Source organism: Agelaius phoeniceus, chromosome 4 (genome assembly GCF_051311805.1).
Source record: "Agelaius phoeniceus isolate bAgePho1 chromosome 4, bAgePho1.hap1, whole genome shotgun sequence".
In the NCBI taxonomy this organism is placed as follows: domain Eukaryota; kingdom Metazoa; phylum Chordata; class Aves; order Passeriformes; family Icteridae; genus Agelaius; species Agelaius phoeniceus.
The window spans coordinates 50,703,323-50,722,398 of NC_135268.1; the positions used below are offsets into that span (position 1 = coordinate 50,703,323).

At 35.4% G+C, this 19,076-nt stretch overlaps 1 protein-coding gene across 2 annotated transcripts in view; it reads right to left on the reverse strand.

The window, feature by feature from the left end:
- Positions 1 to 1,763: 1,763 nt before the first annotated feature.
- SLC30A9 (solute carrier family 30 member 9) overlaps positions 1,764 to 19,076 on the reverse strand; it is a 35,071-nt gene continuing 17,758 nt past the window's right edge. The window contains exons 16-18 of one of the 2 annotated variants that reach the window (XM_054633788.2): positions 13,763 to 13,892; positions 10,823 to 10,936; positions 1,764 to 9,382 (exon numbers count right to left, since the gene is read on the reverse strand). In XM_054633788.2, coding sequence (XP_054489763.1) covers positions 9,338 to 9,382; positions 10,823 to 10,936; positions 13,763 to 13,892 — 289 coding nt within the window. In that variant the 3' untranslated portion in view covers positions 1,764 to 9,337. The remainder of the gene's footprint in view (positions 9,383 to 10,822; positions 10,937 to 13,762; positions 13,893 to 19,076) is intronic. The other variant, XR_008534345.2, reaches the window with a different exon arrangement.

The following is a 19,076-nucleotide window of genomic DNA, read 5'->3' on the forward strand; positions in this document are numbered from 1 at the left end:
TCCCCAAAAGAACACCATATCTCAAAAAGAACTCATCTTTCCCTACCTGACTTATGCTCATCAGTTACTACAAACAGTACCCCAGGGCTTCAGCACAAGGTGAGTGTGAATACAGCTCCAGGAAATCATCACATAGACCTTGGTTATTGACAGAGCAAGCCAGCACCACTGATGTGCCCTGACCACTCCTTAAGGCCTGTTTAAATCAGAGGCTCTGTCTTGGTCATTTCCTAGTGAGTTCATACATAAGCAGCTCTCCAGAGATAAACCTTCCCTGCTGCACCAGGGAGCCCCTTGCAACACTTGGCAGACCTCAGTATATGACCTTGCCCTGTGAATGCAAACACCCTCCTCCACAGACCCTTCAACATCTGAAGCATAAAAGCAGCTTCTACTGCAAATGTATCACACTAAGAAAAAAAAAAAGCCACACCAGCAGATTAATTAGCTAAGTTGAGAGAAAAAAAAATCTGACATGAACTTATGCAACAATGTTGGGAAAAAGCTAAAAAACCCTTTTGTCCTTAAAAACACTTCAAACTTCCCCATTCATCTGACAGATGTAATTGCCTCAACCTAGGTTGTCTTTGTAGGAAAATTGAAAGAAACAGCTTTGCTAATGACTCAAAGTAGTTTCCCATTAGAAAAGTTAATATTAAATTTAGTTCCCATTGGGAACAGGGTCAATAGGAGAGCAGAAAAAGTCTAATTAAACCTTTCAAAAATGCTTGGTAGCAATGTGATTGAAAAGCTGCAATTCTTCTTCCAAAATTATGTGAGAACCTCAAAGAGCCAAAACCTGAACGGCTTATTGATGGAAAGAGGGAATTGTTATTTGCTAAAGGATAATCCAAAGAAGCAGAGCAGCAAGTTCCAACACAGTCTCTTGACAAACAGAATGTCAAGGAAACACCTGAGGTATCTTTCCCACCTACAGCATCAGGAAGATTGTTCCAGGCTGAGACATTTTCATGGAAAAAGTTGACCTTGGCATATTTCTAAACCCACCAAATGCTAGCCAGAGTACCACGGCACATCTCCCTCAATGATCCAGAAGTGTCCAATTACCTACTCATCAGATGGAGCACCCAGAACACAGATTTTGGAATTAGTCTCCTACACCTATAACCCTTGTTTTGAACCACCTGGAAACTGAGATTCTACAGTAAAGGTCAAAACCAATGAAATCAGTGCAAAGCATAAAGGCAAAGGAGCAGAATGAGTTCAAGCCACGGCCTTACTGGAAAGTCTTTCTTTCCTCAAGGTTTCCAAGTTGTCCAAATTCATTAGCAACTTCTTTCACAGTATTTAATTTTTATTTTTGCTGAGATGCTGAGAAAGTTGTCTTTCATGAGAAACATCAGTGAGTACAAATCTGCAGCCAAAGATATCTATGTACAGTTACAACATGCAGAGACAGAGGTTCATATATGAATGCATTTTTATGCGCATCAAATTCAAGATGGATTTTCTTTGTGACTGCCTTGGATAAAAATAAAACCCCCAAATTTAAACCCTAAACTTAATGCTTTGTGTCTCCAGAGTAGCCTGATTTAATAGCAAACTGCTGTTGAATCAGTATTTGGGGTAAAAAAAATATTTCTCTAAAACACTGAATATCAGTTTACACTAGAGCAATGAATAACATTTCAGTCACCTCAGATGGAAGAAAGAGAACCTAGAAAAGATCTTACTAAGCTCCAATTCAGCCTCAGAACTGAAGTCTAAATTAAAAAAAATAATAAAATCACAAAGAGCTTGGGTAAATCAATACACGTAATTTATTGGGAGCTGAGCTGTCACAACTTCTGTGAAAGAAGAAACTATGTCCCTTTTCCTAGGGTTTTCAAAAAAAAGTTTCATTCAAACACTAAAGGAAGGTTTATTTTTCATGATCTTTTAATAAGTCCCTCATAAAAATATTTGCAAAGACAGACAAAACTCATTCTTGAACAGGACTTTTAAAATCACCTCAACCAGCTGACTGCAAGGTCCCACTTCAGCCCATTACCCCCCAGTTTAACACAATTATTTTGGAATGACCTTTCAATAAATGCCAGACTGCAAATAAAGAAAGGATTTTGACCATTCCAGGTCACATCACGTGAAATGACAGAGCTCTCTCTCTCCCTCTTTCAAAGTGCCTGAGACCACTTGCTTGGTTATTCCAAGAGCCCAAAGATAGCCCAGTATTTGAACTTGACCTCAAATAGACAAGAGATGAGGCCTCAAGTCTGTCACTTCTCGGTTCAGGTGGACCTTAAGCCATTTATTTCATTAGAGAAAAAAAAAGCAAGCACAACAAAACCATAGGAAACCAACAAACTTCCCTTGAAAAGGGGTGTCTCTAAACTATGAAATGAAACATCTTTAGCAATATGGACATATAGTGCATAGCCAAAATCTTTCCTGCAATATGTTGCTTGACCACTTTATTTCTGATATCTGATACCATACGGACAAAAACCAATTTTTCAAGTTTCTCCACTTCATCAGCCAGATTTTGGACATTTTTGACTCTTCTTTCCAACCACATAAATTTTTTAGCCCAATTAGAAGCAGTTCTTCCCATAACTGGATAAATAAGAAGTTTTATTGGTATTAGTGATAAAAAGTGGCACTTAAGTGTACCAGACAGTACATTAAATCCTTTCTAAGCTGACTAATTTCAAGCTTTTTCTTAAGAGGCTTGGACAGCTTTGCTGGGATTGTGAAGCTATGGTTACTATGCAAGCCTAACACATAAATCCAACCTCTTCAAGGAATTCTTCACACCCTTGGCTATACACAGACATGCAACCCATCTGTAGTACTACCTTTCTTCATGTCATCCTCAACCCTGGATCAGGACAGGCAGTCCAAACCAGAGCCAGTGCCACTGGGGCCTCTGAGCTGGGCCAAAAGAGTTTTCCCAGCACTGGGGAAGGAACCACCCTCTTTGAGGGAGGGAGTGAATAGGATGAAAGGCAGAGCTGCAGTGAGGTTGAACCTGTGTTTTGTTTTGCATCCATAAAATAGTTATATGCAATGGGAATTCAGAAACACAGCAAATCATCAGCTGCCTAAAGCCAGTGTTATTGCTTACTTTTTCAATACATATAAAATTGCTTAAATTAACAGAACACAACCCTTACTGGCTATGTAACATTTTACTGAGTAATTACAATTTCCAGCCATGATACAGAATGTACTGAATTCAAGTATAATTACAAAACAAAGAACATATGCAGGTAAGTATTCCAATGTCTACACCTCACAAATCAAAATGACTTCCCCAAACTAATATGGAGTAACCAAGACACAGAATGAAAAAGCCAATACACAAAATGCAAGGCATGGAGTGGGGAGGGGGCTGGTGAATCTGATTAAAAGACTGCAAAATGGAAAAATGGATTTTGACTTTGACATTGTCCTTTGAAACTTCTACCACAAGTGAAAAATCCTCACTGTTGACTTTCAAATTTAATACCATCTTGGCAATAGCCAAAATGCTTTCCAAACAGTTTAGGCATTTTTCGAACACTTTTCACACAGTCCTTCAGCACATTTAATTTGAAGAGAAACTTACAAAATCCCTTTTATATTACATCATTTACACATCATTGCTTTTTTTTCCTTCTGACTTCAGATTTGAAGCAGCTGATCACAACCTCAAAAGTTTTTAACACAGTCTAAATTTAGATTACAAAACCCAAATTTATGCTAGATTATGGACCTGTATTCCACTATTTTAACAGGCACCTCTTCCCCAGAACAGAACTTTGAATGCTGGCTATACAAAAACTTGACTGGGCTTGCTGTTAGTGTAACACTTCTAAAAAGTAACCACCACCTTTCATTTTAATTGGTGGCTTTGATTTACACAGGAAAAAAATGTCCACAAGCATGCTACGTAATACAGAATATTTTCTGCCTATCTATTATAATGTACTATAGTGTCTGTGGTATTTAAAAAACATACATCCTTTTCACATTACCTTTTGAATGCTTTATCTCCTCTTCAGAATGTGATTTAATTATCCACAGACATCTCAGCAAATTGAAAAATAAAGACTAATGTATTCATCAATGACTACAGTCCACTGCAAGGATTCTGCAGACCTTAGAACAGAGCACTTCTTTTCCCACAGCACACTCAGTATGGTGCTTCAGTCATCTTCTAAAATAATCAATTAATTTTCTCTTTAATTCACTCCAGCTCCCACTTCCACAAATAACATTACTCACCCTCCACTTACCAAACACATACCTCACCAGCAAAAACTGAGATTACAACATCACCCTCAACAGCTTTCAGTGGACAAACAGGTTTGTACCTGCAAGGCTGAACACCATAACAGGACATAGTTAGAGGCTCTGATTTTCGGTATAGGAAAAAAGAGTTTTTGCTGGGGGAATTACTCAACTATCAGAATATTGGTAAAAGTAAGAAAACCTCATTCTACCTAGTTTTATACATTCTAATAAAATATCATTTCTTACTGTTCTTTTCTTCTCCAATCATTACTTCTTATTTCTGGATAAGTTTTTTAGATGATTTTCATCCTTTCTTGTTTCCAGGTGCTCAATGACTTGGGTCTTTTCCTTCCTTGGATTCTTTTCTTTTAATCATATACTTTTAGTTTAATTTCTTCTGCTTCAGCAAAGCCTGCCTGACTGCAGCTTTTATAGACCATACATCCACTTAAAGCTTCTGTTTTATTTTCCTCCAAGGACATACATTTCAAAAATTGAACTACTGTGCTTTAGAGTCTGGATTCCTATTTCTTTTTTTATGTAATACAGTCTACTTTTGATCTTAATGATTTGTGTCTCACTAACAAGAAAGGAAAAATTACTTAAGCTATGCAAACCCTCTATTAAAAACAAGTCTTTTTGGTACATCTCAACTTCTCATTTACATTATGCAGGTAAACTGCAAGAGAGATGTTAGTGGTACTCTCTATTCAGAGACAACAATAAGAATAGAAGCAGCACAATACTTAAGCTAGAAGGAAAAAAAGCACATTGTCATTTTATACTCACTTCTTTAAGCCTTTGGGTATGCACAGAAGGGCAGGTTTTGTACAGGAGTCAATATTCATCAATCGTTCTACCATGCCAAAATGCCTCAAGAACATAGGACCATAAAAGGAAACACATTTTTTTCAAATCTTAAACAATATGGTGCTCTGGTTTCCTCTCTAAGGAAAACATCTAAGTCAAGTTTAGAAAAAGGACTACTTCATTGATAATTTTCAAAAATTGCCACGCTTTGAATAGACAGGGGCATGAAAACTCTTTGCATGAAGACTGTATTTGATGTACTCATCACTATTAGAGCTACTTCTATAATGCATATTTTTTTCTTTGTTACAGAAAAAAAAGAAAAAACAGCTAAAATTATTACAAATAAAGAGGACACAGGACTGCAATCAATGTATAATAGACAAAACATACCTAAAAATATTCCTGTACTCTCCTTTTATCAAAGAGGGGGCAGTAGAAATCTCTCAAAAAATGAGTCTCCAGACACTGATGAAAAAGAATCTGACAGGATCAGAAAACTTGGTTTTGGCTAACATGGTTTGTAACTTTCAAAGCAGTAATCACTATTCTTAACTATTAATGAACATGAAGTACAGTACCAAATTCACAGATCAAGAGTAGAATTCACCCCTGCTTTTAAAAACATAAGATGTTCATAATAGCTTCTTCCTCAAAAAGTAAGAGTTACTTTAAAAAAAACAATAAAATCTGTGTGGGAATTCAAGGAAGGAAAAAAATAGAGTTTAAAAGTCTTCAGTTCAAGGATAAGTCACAGGGAATAAAGGATGTAAACTTGTCCTTGTAAAAATGTGCTCCCCCCAGTACTTCTGGAGCAGAACACAAACCACCAAACAGTCCCTGTAACACAGTAATCCACTGGGCTGTTTACTACTGGCCCTGTATCCTTCATCAATGCTTTAAAAGGGGAGGGGGAAAGGGACACCACATCAAATGCTGAATTCCAGTGTATAATGGAGACAATTTATACTTGAAGTTCATTGCTTGGGGAAAGACAATCACTTCAAATTTTTATCCTTTACAGAAAAAAAAACTCTATAGAAAAATCCATTATTAGTATCCAGCCAACTTGGACTTCAAATACATTCAGATCATTCAGTATATTGGAACACTAAGACAAGTTTCTAAAACATTTCAAGTTTTACAGAACTATGAGTCACTGCACAGCATGTAAGAAATCTTCCACAAAGCAGAGAGGGTGGGCAGCCATACTTTGAACAAAATTTGAAAAAATAGAACCTGCAAAGCCAGTCTACAGAAATAAATTATTTTAAAACACCACAACCTTAAATGAAAAAATCCTAGGATATAACTTTATTTTTAGGTAAATCCTCACTTATTTTCCTTAAACTCTGTGAAAAAACCCATTTTGTAATTCCATTTGTGATAAAGAAAAATTCACTCCTTCACACATGTACAGTTCTTTAATCTGAGGACTCTATAATGTAAATGTAAATTTATTAGCTAATTATTTTCCTCAAAAACATTAAAATAAAAGTAAACTAAGTAGTGGACCCACATTACCTCAAAGTTTTGACTATAAAGGCAGTTAAAGAAAAAAAAAGCAGTAAAAATGTCATATCTGTTAAAAACAATTTGTGAATTTTAACATATAAATTAAAATGTAACAGCTTGGAATTACTATTCTTTCGAACCTGGGAGGCTCAATGAATCAGCACTTCCACCCAACTGCATGACATGTAAACTTCCAAGGTACTGCCAAAACCAGTCTGCCTGCCTTTTTGGAACTGGGTCCTCAGACTGGTCAACAGTAATGTACCCAAAAACACTCAAGTCCTGGCATCTTGAATTTAACACATTGTGATGCTATAATCAGCAAACTAGGATACAATTAACTCAATTCTTTCTTGAATATAAACAAAAGGTGTGAATGGGTGTTCTTCTGACTCAAATAAGGACACTAAGATCAAAATTCAGATGAATTACTCCTCCAGTGAATAAAAAAAAAAACATTTTAATAGGCTTTTGGAGCAGATGTCTTGTAAGAATATAAGCTCATACCTCCTCTTGCAAATGATACAGGAACACTTTGCTATTGAGATAACATTTACTAAGCTTGCAGGGAAAGTTCTGCCCTGTGAAAGTTCTGCACACTGACACTACTCATTCATCAGTAACTCCAGCATGCAAACCAGTTGGATCACATTGGCTGTCTTCACTAACCTCTGCAAGAAGAACATTTTCCCAGTTTTACCTCTCTTCAGGTTTTTGATTTCTGAAATCTCTGGTTTATTAATGTGTTTATTCAAATTCAAAATGCATATAAATATTCCAGGGAGAAGAAAACAGGTTATGCATTACCAGATTCCAGTGCTCTTCATGAATAAGACTAATACCAGGAGAGTGCACACTGAGATGAGATGAATTTTACATAGAAGGGTGAGGAGAAAGGTAAATTATTTATAATGTGCTAAAAATATGCCTTATTTATTTGATATGGGAGACTTCCAAATTACCTTTAAACTGCATTTTAAATCATCAGGCTTAAATATACTACCTAGTTTTGCAATAGGAGAAAACCAGATAAAGTAAGCCTTCTTTTGAATTAGCCATCATAAGGTAATATGCTATAAAGAAGCCACCAGTGAATAGGAATTATGGAAAAGGGTACCAAGAAGATCCTTTCACCCACAATTACTGTATGTGAAGCCCCATCTGTAACTTAACTCTGGAATGTTTTTCTACCTAAAATGACCAGCATGCAAAGTGCTTTGCAGTTGTCAAAAAGGCATGTAATTTTAAACTCTCATTGTTCACTGGTAAAGAGACACCTAGTATGAAAAAAAAATACTAAAATGCTTTTAGTCAAATCTGTACATATTGGTCTCCACAATTATTTGCTGCAATGCTTATAATATAACCTTAAATTGATTTTGAAGACTTTTGTTTCATATCAACATTTCTTCTTTCAGCAATTCAGCCATTACCCAGCAACTGAGTTACTAGGATGGTCTTATTGCCACCTGTCACCCATGAGTAAATCTTATTTTACATTAAAGTGCATAAAGACTTTTCCTCAGTGCTACTTAAATATGGTTATTTCACTTATATTTCAACTTGCATGTTCAGTACTCATGGCCTAATTAGTAAAGACTGGGTCTCAAAGAATCTGGTACAACTTGAGTACCTACTGCAGAAAGCCTTGAGACAATTGTACACAGCTCTAGAATTTCACATTTCCAAGTTATAAACTAATCACTTATCTCTGGATTGTTGAGGACCACTGATAGAATTACTCTATTTTCCCAAACAAGCAAGGTCAAGTTATACAAAAATTCAGAGGAAGTGGTTCTGAATTCAGGTAATATCTAAAGGCAAATAAATTAAAAATACAATGTATTCATTTGTTTAATTATAAATAGATCATTTTTTACTATTATATATTCCAGCTACATCTCTCATATCTTCTAGCAAAGCCCATATCTGGCAATAGAGTCTATTAAAATATAAAAAGCCAAAAATGCCAGGTAACTTTTAATAAGCACTACCATAAATATCTCCCAGATCACATCTGAAGATACTTACAAATAAGAAAACAAATGTTAAAGTAGGGAAAAAAACCCAAAATTTTAAGAGAGGAAATGCACCAAAATTTGTACTCAGTAATTTTTCACAGTAACTCAATGTGTCTGGCTAAACCCACCCAGCTGGCTCCTCTCAGGTGAAAAGCCTCATCTTCCTCAAGTGCAGTAGTAATGGTGGCAAAAAACAGGTTTCTAGGTCATGGTCATTGAGATAAGGCCAGCGCCCATATGAAACAATTTATCTCATAGAAAAGAAAAACTGTGAAACAATCACATAGTTGAAATATTACAATTTAAGGTTGGCAGGTTCCACTGGAACAAACTCTTCCTATCTAATCTTAATATCTCCCAAGAACCTTTAATGATGTCTTGAAAGAAACTAAAGAAGTGCAAACAGACTGCAAAGGGACACAAATGGAAAAACTACATGTGTTGTATAGTTTCAGGCAGCTGTATTTGCCTAACTAAACCTCAGGTTGTAAGTTCTGAATCGCAGTAAATATTCTTGGACAGACTCTCCTGTGGAATTTAACTCAAATAGCTTTTTGAAATTGATTTTTCCATGGAAATTTTTGTCTGCAAGTCTAGCGCTCTTCCAGAAACAGAAGCAGTGCTGAGAGTCCAGGAAGCTGAGGGCAAAGGAAGCGAGGTATGGTGCTGAGGTTCTGCAATCCCAGAAGCTTTGCAGCCCTTTATGTCACTTCTTCCCACAAGGGCAGCAACCTGGAGGCTTCTCCTGTTCAAGTCTACAGTATCTCCAAATCCACATGACGGACATCAGGATTTCGTTGCTGAAATAAAATTTTAAAACAATGAATTGAAAATATTCGAATACATTTTTGCACATGGTTACAAGTAATGTGTTTCTGGTATGATGTTGTCAATTGGATGACAAATCTCCTTTTTGGGTAACATAGGGACTATTTTAAAACAATAAACATTGTCCATATTATAAGGCATTTTTGGAAGGCTAAGTCATCTTTTTATTTGAAAAATATTTTTCAACATCACAGATAAATTAGTTCTTATGCTTTATAAAGTATGGAGGTGCTCTCATTTTAGCAAGGCAGTAGAGTTTTATACAAACTGTTCAGATACACACGTATATAAATATCTCACTTTCTTAAAGTTTTAACAGATACTTTCCTGAACAATGGGTAAGATTGCTGAAATAATTTGTTCTCTGCCACTGAAGCTATTTATAAAAATTCAGAACACTGTTTCTATTAAGAAACATGTATTTTCTGATATTATAGAAATATGTTATCACCATTACATGAATTGTACAGTCCATGAGAAAGTCATGACTTCAAAGACATCCAGCATGTGAACCTGACTAGTGTATTTAGTAAAGCATATTCAATACCAACACAATCACTACATATACATATGCCTATACCAAAAAGCAGTATCCATGTTTACAAAAAATTTAGGCACGATCCTGCTCCTCAAAAAACACGCATGAAGAACTGATTCAGATGATGCAATTAAAAAAAAACCATAATATTTTGATTCTTAAACAGGACAACCCTAGAGACAGAAACTTAAACTAGAATATTCATGAAATATAACAAGCAGGGACAGACATGCTCTTGAGTAGTGTCTCATGGCAGGACTGCATTTGTCTGGGGGTCAGTATACTGTAGCTCTGAATTCATACCAGGAAGGTAAGACTGACAGCCCCAATATACTTACAAAATCAAAAATGGGAACAACCCTTTCTTGCATCAGCCAGAGGACATTTAAATTGCATAGTGAAACAAAATATAAGACAGCTGAGAGGCTTTTGTAAAGTAAAATAAACACTGTACAGCTTCAACAAGAGTCAAAGTTGTTGAGTAGCAGTCCCATCACACAGAAATATTTGATATAATTCTTAGAACCAGTTAAAAAAAATTCTTTTTTACAGCCAAAACAGACTTCAACAGCCTATAAATAGTCTAGCATTCTGAGAATACAGTAAAAAAGACACATTCAGGTCTATTGAATGAAAATTTTTTCTATGTTGGTATAAAATGGAACAAAAAATTTAATAAATGGATCAGTGGAAAAGTAAGGATTTGCTGGTGGCCAGAACTTAGATAATAATACTAGAGCAAGAAAATCTCCATTTGTAATATCAACTTCCTTCCCTCTCTCATATTTACAAATTAAATCCCAGAAAGTAGATGCAGAATTTTGTTTAAAATAAATCACAGAATAAGCACTCACTAATAAGCAGTTAAATTTACCTTCAGGTCCTTCTCAAGTCTGTCTACTTCAGCTCCCAGCGTGTCAACGATATTCTCACCATGCTTAAGCATAAAGGCTTCTAATTCTTCAAGGGTTTTCACTTGCTGAATTTCCTAGGAAGAAATTAAATTTAAGAGATTGAGACGAGGAAAAGAAAATAAAGGAATAACACTCCAGAGGGTCTTGACATATTTCAAGAGGGAGGAAAAAAAACCTAAACAAAACACTTCAGCTTTTGCCATTTACTCTCAAAACATCATCTGTTCCTGTGTCTCAAAGACCCAGAAGAGTAGCATCTAGTTGATGAAAACAGCTGGCTCTGTCATTACACCTGCATTTAATACAAAACCTTCTTCTATCTTCAATTGATTTCCTCCTTAAGTTTCCAAATAAGTTTAGAGAATTTCATTCATTTTCTAGAAGTTTCTGAGGTATTCCTCACAGCAAGGCAGAGCAGGATATTCTTTCTCCATTTTCTACATTCACATGGAATAGGAAGAATGTAGAAAATGGAGAAAGAATATCCTGCTCTGCCTTGCTGTGTATTCTTTCTCCATTTTCTACATTCTTCCTATTCCATCACACTGTCTTCTCTGGGCATTACATTACCAACCCATCTGAAAGGCCACAAGGATTATGACAAACACTGTTGTAAATATGACTCCTCCATAATATCAGAAACTTGAAGACAGTTGACAGGAAGTCAGACTAAGAGACCAACAGCATAAAAAAGGGAAGGAATGAGATTAAGGAAGACAGGATTTTAAACTCCACCCTCCAAAACCCCATAGACAGCAGCAGCACCAAAGCAGGTACTACAGTATTGCCATAGAATGACACAATGGTTTGGGTCAGAAAGGTCCTTAAAGATCACCTAGTTGTTACCCACTGCCATGGGCAGGGACACTTTCTGCTACACCAGGTTACTCAGGGCCCTATCCAACCCAGCTCTAAACAGCTCCAGGGATGGGACATCCACAGCTTCTCTAGGCAACCTGTTCCACTGTCCCACTACCCTGACCACCACAGTAGAGTTTTTTCTTGTATCCACTTTATGTCTATCACCTTTCAGTTTAAAGCCATGAGCTTTCCTTAGAGGTCTCACACCAACCTGTCTGGAAACCATTTGTCCTGTAGTTTATCTCAGCTGAAGTATGTTTAGGATAAATAGGTTATTGCAAAAAGACAAACTATGAAACAACTTATTCTTCTTGTGCATACAAGTGCATGACTGCAACTTCTCTTCCCTTCTCACTACTCCAATACTGAAGAAGCAAGAGCAAGCTTCAAACATACCTCAACCACAATAACCCATGGCTACAATCACAGCAAGTCTAACAAGAAAAACAAGGTAATCTAAATGACAGCATTTCCACAAATACTTCACAACTGTAGAAAGAATAACGTTGTCAGCAGTGCTAGTTGAATGAGCTGCTTATTTGAAAAAGTATAGGTCAAAAGGCAAGCACACTGTCTGCCTTTGACTTCAGATGGCTGAAGCCTTCTGAAAGGAGCTATCCTTCAATGACACTTTTATAGCTGACATGAGGTTACCACATGTAACAACAATGACCTGTGAAAGAAGCAGTTGCCAACCTAGAATCAATCAGGAAGATCTTTCCCAACAATACTTGAGGTATTGTAAGAACTAGTGGAGGTTGCATGCAATTGCCAAAGGGAATAGCAGGTAAAGAATAAAAGCTAACAAAGCCATGAAAAGAAGGCTAGTGTACTAAAAACTGCAACAGCAAAGCAACTGGCAATATAAAATCAGGCAAACTTGCAGTGTCTCAGTGGTACAAAGCTGATAGCACTCTTCCTCTCAAAATGTATTAAATTGAAGTCCTGTAGATGAATAGGTCAGATATTGCACTATACATACACACTCCTAATTCTTATTTTGACATTAACAGGATTTTAAAACTGGGATACTGACTTAATGATTTTAAAATTTATAATGTAAAATTTAAAAGTACACATAACTTCTAAGGCATGCTTAATAGACAGACAAAATGCAGATACCTGTATTTCATTTTGAAAGGGTAGAAAAGAAGTTTTGTAAACAAATGTACATAAGAAAGTTACCAGTGAAAACAAAAACATTGTCTTGTCAAAACATTTTGCTCACTTAAAGCTCTCCTTTTAATTTAGATAAATAATTATTTTCTTCATATTTCATAATTTTACAACGTAGAATACAGCAGAGAATTAGTTCTGTCTCGAAAAGAGAGCTTAAGAAAAGCTACTCTGAACTATACTGAAATCAGAGACTGACACTTACTAAAGATGGTTAATTCTTAAACATCATCAAAATGCTAAATTATAATGCAGGCAATCCATATTCACACCAAGTCTGAACAGCTGGACTTGTAAACCCCAGCACTGCACCACCAACACCCAGGGCAAATGGCTCTGTCAAAACAGATGCCTATTTGCAGGTGACAAGCTTCTAGTTTTAACTGCAGATCTTGTAATTCAAAAAATGTATTGAAATAATTATGTTCTCATCAGTTTGGTTTTTTCAGATCTGTATTTTCTAACAAAACAATCACAGAATCATAGAATATTGAGAGTTGAAGTGACACACAAAGGTTATTGACTCCAACATTTATAAGAATGGCCAGTGCAGGGAGCAAATGCACAACCTTGGCATTATTAGCACCTGGCTCTGATCACATGAACCAGTCTCAAGGGTAATGAGTTAAAAAACATCTGCCTTCCTCCTTCTCAGGCCCAAAGTAGGTCTTCTTCAGCAGCACATAATACAGATCTCTCTAAGTACATTTAAAACACTAACATAAAGCAAGAACATCTGCAACCCTTCAAAAGAAGAAATGAAATGTATCTCATCTACTTTCAAGTCTTGGGTTTAGAGGTACTTGAAATTGGAAAGTAAGTATCAAATATTGGGGGTTACAAAAGCAATTTTTTCTACATACTTGTAGCAGCTGTTCAATGTCTTGTTTTTCCAGGTAAGACCGAGTAACAACACGTCCATCAAAGTCTACTTCTGCCTTAAATCTCACTTTGCTCATTCCCATGTCTGTGGCTTTAACATCATGAATTGCTCTGAAACACATACATTTTTAAAGACAATGTAAAATAACATAGAACAAACCACTAGCTAGTTTGACTTCTCATGTTAACAATACTGTCACCACAAAATGATCCTGTAATTTCAAAAGGTCAGTCTTTGACAAAATAACCTCATTTTGCCCACCCACACTTCAATTAAATACTGATTTATGTTTAACTGGTTATATCACTTCCACAGATTTCTGCAACACCAACATATCTGTAAATCACTGCAACAGAAGAACAGACAACCAGAAGTATCACAGATTCAGAACTAGACTAACAGTATATTAAAAAAAATCCACAATTAAAAATGTGACAATTTCCCCGTTCTATGTTAAAAGTTTAAGCCAAACTTATTTTCCACTGCAGAGAATTTCTTGTGCATGTACATGACACTATTTAACAGCCTTTAAGTACCCTAAATTCTGAGGAAAGGAACAATGACCTGTTGAGAACTATTGAAAAGACACATTGCAATTATAGAAGTGTCCTTTCCTAAAGTTGGTAAATGCATGATCTTTTGGAGAGTTTTCAAAAATACATTTGACTCAAGAAAAAGTTACGGATATTGTGTTTGGAACTCATTTTTAATCCTTCAGAACTATTAATCACAGCTTATCAAGATACACCTGTTTGTAAATGCTGAAAATCTCTCTGTATTTAAAGGCTCCTAATAAATACTAGAACATGAAAGCTCTGTTTATATTTTGGTCCCTTGAAAAATTCTGAGTTTCTGTAGCAGAGTTTTGTTCCAGCTTGTTGGACAAATTCTAATACATGCATACAGGTAGTAAACAAGCTCTTAATTTTTCTGGGATAAAAAGCAAACTCAGGACCAAGACATACTGTGATAAATTTCAAGAGTGAAATAAACACAAAGTAAAATACTTGATTTTTTCCTAATTATATTAACAAAAACTCAGTTTATCTTCAAAGCCAAGAAAATTTTAAATTGCCACTGCAGAGCAAGTTTCCATATATTCCCATCAACAGAAAAAATAAGTGGACACTAAAACATGGGACACAAATCACAACAGGTTCACATTTTTTAAATTCTTGCTTCTAACATTTTCAAAGTAAAACAAGTATAAAAGATTTGAAAGACTTTTAGTTTTATTAACAGAAAAATGCATTCTCGACTATTTGGTAAATTCTAACACAAGATTTAGATTCATCAATGCAGCTCACTTGATGGAAAGTACTAAACTTTACTGAATTGTGGAATGTCACAGAATCTGTAAATTTAGCATGCCCTTTGTCTTAAGCAAATTTACTCTTCCCAACTAAAAATGCTTCTTTGTATCTGAATTTTTATAAATCAGAAATAAATTCACAGGCAATGCAGGAAGAAAGCAGAAGGAATGTATGTTGGAAGGAGCCTGTTCAAATGAACAGCCAAAATAGAACAGGAGACAGAAACTTTAAGATAAATAATCACAGGAAATTTTTACAGAATACTTCTTGTAATACTCAGGGTGGAGGAGAGGTAAGCATCTTAAAAAAGACACAGAACATTAACTAAATAGACAGACACAAAAAAATACATCTTAGTAAATATTTAAGCAGATGAAAAGAACCATCAGCTTACTGGTACCAATAAAGGCTTTCCAGCTCCATTCCAATTCACACAACTATTCTGTGGGAAGTTATCAAATCAAAACAGTATTAATTGGAGCAAACTACATGGCATCAAACTACCTTATCCCAAAGAGGGTATTTAAGATAACAGATGGGGTTAATAAAGAGAATTTGGAGCCATGTGATTCAAAAATGTCGAAGACATATCAAGCGCCTATCAGCACTAAGTAAGAAGATAACAAGTGGTATTTGAGATTCTCATCAAGCAGTAACCTGATAAAATTCAGTGAAATTAAGCATATTCTATAAATATGAAGGAAAACAGTCTACCTTAGTGCACATAATCTGCCCAGGAAAGATAAGACAGTGAGTCAGAAGGAAAAAAATCACTAATCATTCAAAAATACAGATGTGTATGGTAAATCTTAAGCTACAAAGGTTGCTTATGGAAGCTTCTGGATGGTTAGTAGAAACCATAAATTCTAACTAGGGAAAAGAGCAAGTTTCAAATTAATGAAAAATTTTTCAGAGAACATCAAGTTACTGGGTTTGAGCAATTAGTTGTAATATTTTTGGTTTTCATTCAAACCAGAATGACAGATTTTCCAGCACAACAGAAGCACAACTACACAACAGCTGTTACAATGGAGTAAAATTAAAGATGAAACTGTCACTAAAAATAGCTTATGTCTAGGAATCTGTGATTAAATTCCATAAGAACAGAATCAGGACAGAATCTGTACCACATCACATATTTTATTTCACAGTTATGAAGGGCTAATCTCCCACAGTTCAGTTAGGCTGAACACAAGCATGATTTATGCACCAAAGATGTCAATGAGAGTTAAGAATTGAATGTTTGTATAGCAAAAATAAAATCAAATCATTTTCCAGCTGAGAACAACTCTGAAAGCTCATTCAGGATCATGAGTTAAATATGGGACACAACTAGAAATTACTTAGAAAAATGAAAAGAAAGGAGAAACTATAAAGTCCAACAAGCTAAAAGGAGAAGCAGAAGAAAAAGTCACAGAGCGTGATACAAACCAACTTTTTTTAAGTATATCAAAACCAAAGGATAACATGGAAACAAGCCTGCTACTAGACAGAAATGGAAAATTGTTACTGATGAAACAGAATAGGAAAAATCATGCAGTAATTGTCTTCTTAATCTAAAAAAGCAAGATTATATTAGTACAACAAAGCATTCCCCTACTTAGAGCAGAGAAGCATACTGGATATTTAAATGACAAAAAAATGCTTCTAATCCAACAGGTTCCACAACTTATATTCAAGAGTTAAAAGAACTAAGAATAACTGTGGAGGCAAATTAATTTTTCATCTAGCAATGCTGATGAGAATTAAAACAAAAAACAGATTAACAACACTGTGTCAAAATTTAAGAAGAGTAAGTAAGTCCACCTATTTAAGTGAGGACAGTTTCACCTGACAACCAAAGGAAAATAGAAAGGTGGAGAGAAGAGTTCTATATTAAGAACACTAATTCCAGTCATTAAGATTTTAGGGAATGTAGATCTTGTCAAACAATCTTGTTATTAAAATAAAAAAAAAAGAATCAATCAAAGATTTAGTTGAAAAAATATCACCACCAGAGAGACTTATTTTAGCAGGACAGCAGTTAGTATTGCCTGATAATCAAATACTTTATAATTAGCAGTGGATCACAATGTTCTGGCAAGCTACTGCTGGAAGCAGTATTTTAGATCCAAATTGACAAAAGGATCCAGGGGCTCTGAGATCTACTCCCTTAGTCCCTGTTAGTAATTTAAGTGTGGTGCTAACAGGCGCTAAGGGAGTAGATCTCAGAGCCCCTGGATCCTTTTGTCAATTTGGATCTAAAATACTTTCTGATGAAATACTGAATGATTCCCTAACAGATCTCCTTCTGATTTGGCAAAACATATCTGAAAGTAAACATTGCAAACCATGCCTGAAAGAATAAGGGAGGAATATTCTGGGAGCAGCAACTGCAAAAAACAATGCATTGAGAAATGAAAGCCCTGAAAGGTTGAAATAAAAAAGCAAATATTAGTCACTATTAGAAGCAGGCCAGTAATCAGGAGCTTTTTCTTTTACATTTGGTTTCAGAAGGATATGTAAGAGTACAACACACTACTACACATCTCCATTTAAGAAAATGTGAGTTTGAATGTTCATGAAAATGCTGACACTCCTAGAAGTCCAAAGCTTATGTTGAGGAAAATATACAGGTAGCCCTTTGAAGAAATACTTAATATTAAAAGGCTTCCTCTTCCTCATTTCAGCTGCCATGATTTTTTTTCCTCATTTCAGCCTTAGGTTTGTTTTTTTCAGCCTTTTCTCCAAATCATACCTACCTATACCTAGTAACGAGCAAGGGTAATATAAGTTTACATTGCAGAGAACTGAGATTAATACCAGTTGTCATCTTAGAAGATGTATGTTACCCAAGCTAGAGATAGCAGGCTTGTTGTAAGAACTCAGTCAAAGACAAACTGGGCACTGAAAGGAATCAAAGCTGGTAACATCATGGATCTAAGAAAGAGATAACTGAAGACAAAGTGAATACAGAGAGTATGATAAGCGCCTAAACATGTTTCAGCTTCTAACCTCAAAAAAATCAAAATATACAGTTTCTCACAAGTTTTTATTTCTTTTATTATTTATGTTTTTATTAATTAAGGTACTTCTTGTTTTTAAAAAAAATGTTTACAGCAAGAAGAACATGAACTATGTCTGCTCTGTTGGGATGTTAGAGCAACCTACAAGATGGAATACATTATAAAATGGTACTTGGCCTAGGAAAAATTTTATTATTTCAGCCTGAGACAAGCAAATGCCACCTGTGCACTTTGGAAAAAAGAACTACAGAAGTCATGTACACGTGAATTCACCTACTCTAACACAGCACTGTTGACACATCCTTCACCATTCAGATTAATCCAGGGCCACCACAAATGCTTAATTTACTGACATGTGCAAATTCTAACAAAATTCTATTCCAAACAGGTTTCTTGTTTAGTTTCTGAAATGAAGGACATGTCATCCAGACTTCCTGCTTGGAACTGTGATGGTGCCAGCACTTAGTTCCTTTCAAGTACTCTGGTATCATTAACTAATGGACTTGGAGTTTTTCCCTCCACAGCTCAAAAATTACTTCAAATTAAAAAAGCACTACAATACTTCAGCTGATTTACACAGAAATATATTCCTAAGTAAAGATCTAAAAGAAAACAAAAAGAAGTTTGCTTCTAAATCAAGGTTAATAGGGTAAAGCTAAAACAGCTCATTGAAAAGCATTTAAGCAAGATTTAGAATTACTATGAGCTATCAGTTTACTACAAATTGCAGACTTGCTAAGAAGGAGAAATTAGTAATGAGTTAATTTATAGGCATGTAACATGAAGACTCCATTGCATCATATACTACTGCAGCATGTCCTGACAACTGCTACAGAATTTCACACACTGAATATTAACAGTAACAGAATTTAAATATTTAGGTGCTAATAAACTATTCAAGCAACATAATAGTATAATTTAAGTGCTTGCATTTCATGACTTTGAAAATAGTTTTAAGTTTGTGATGGCTTTCTCA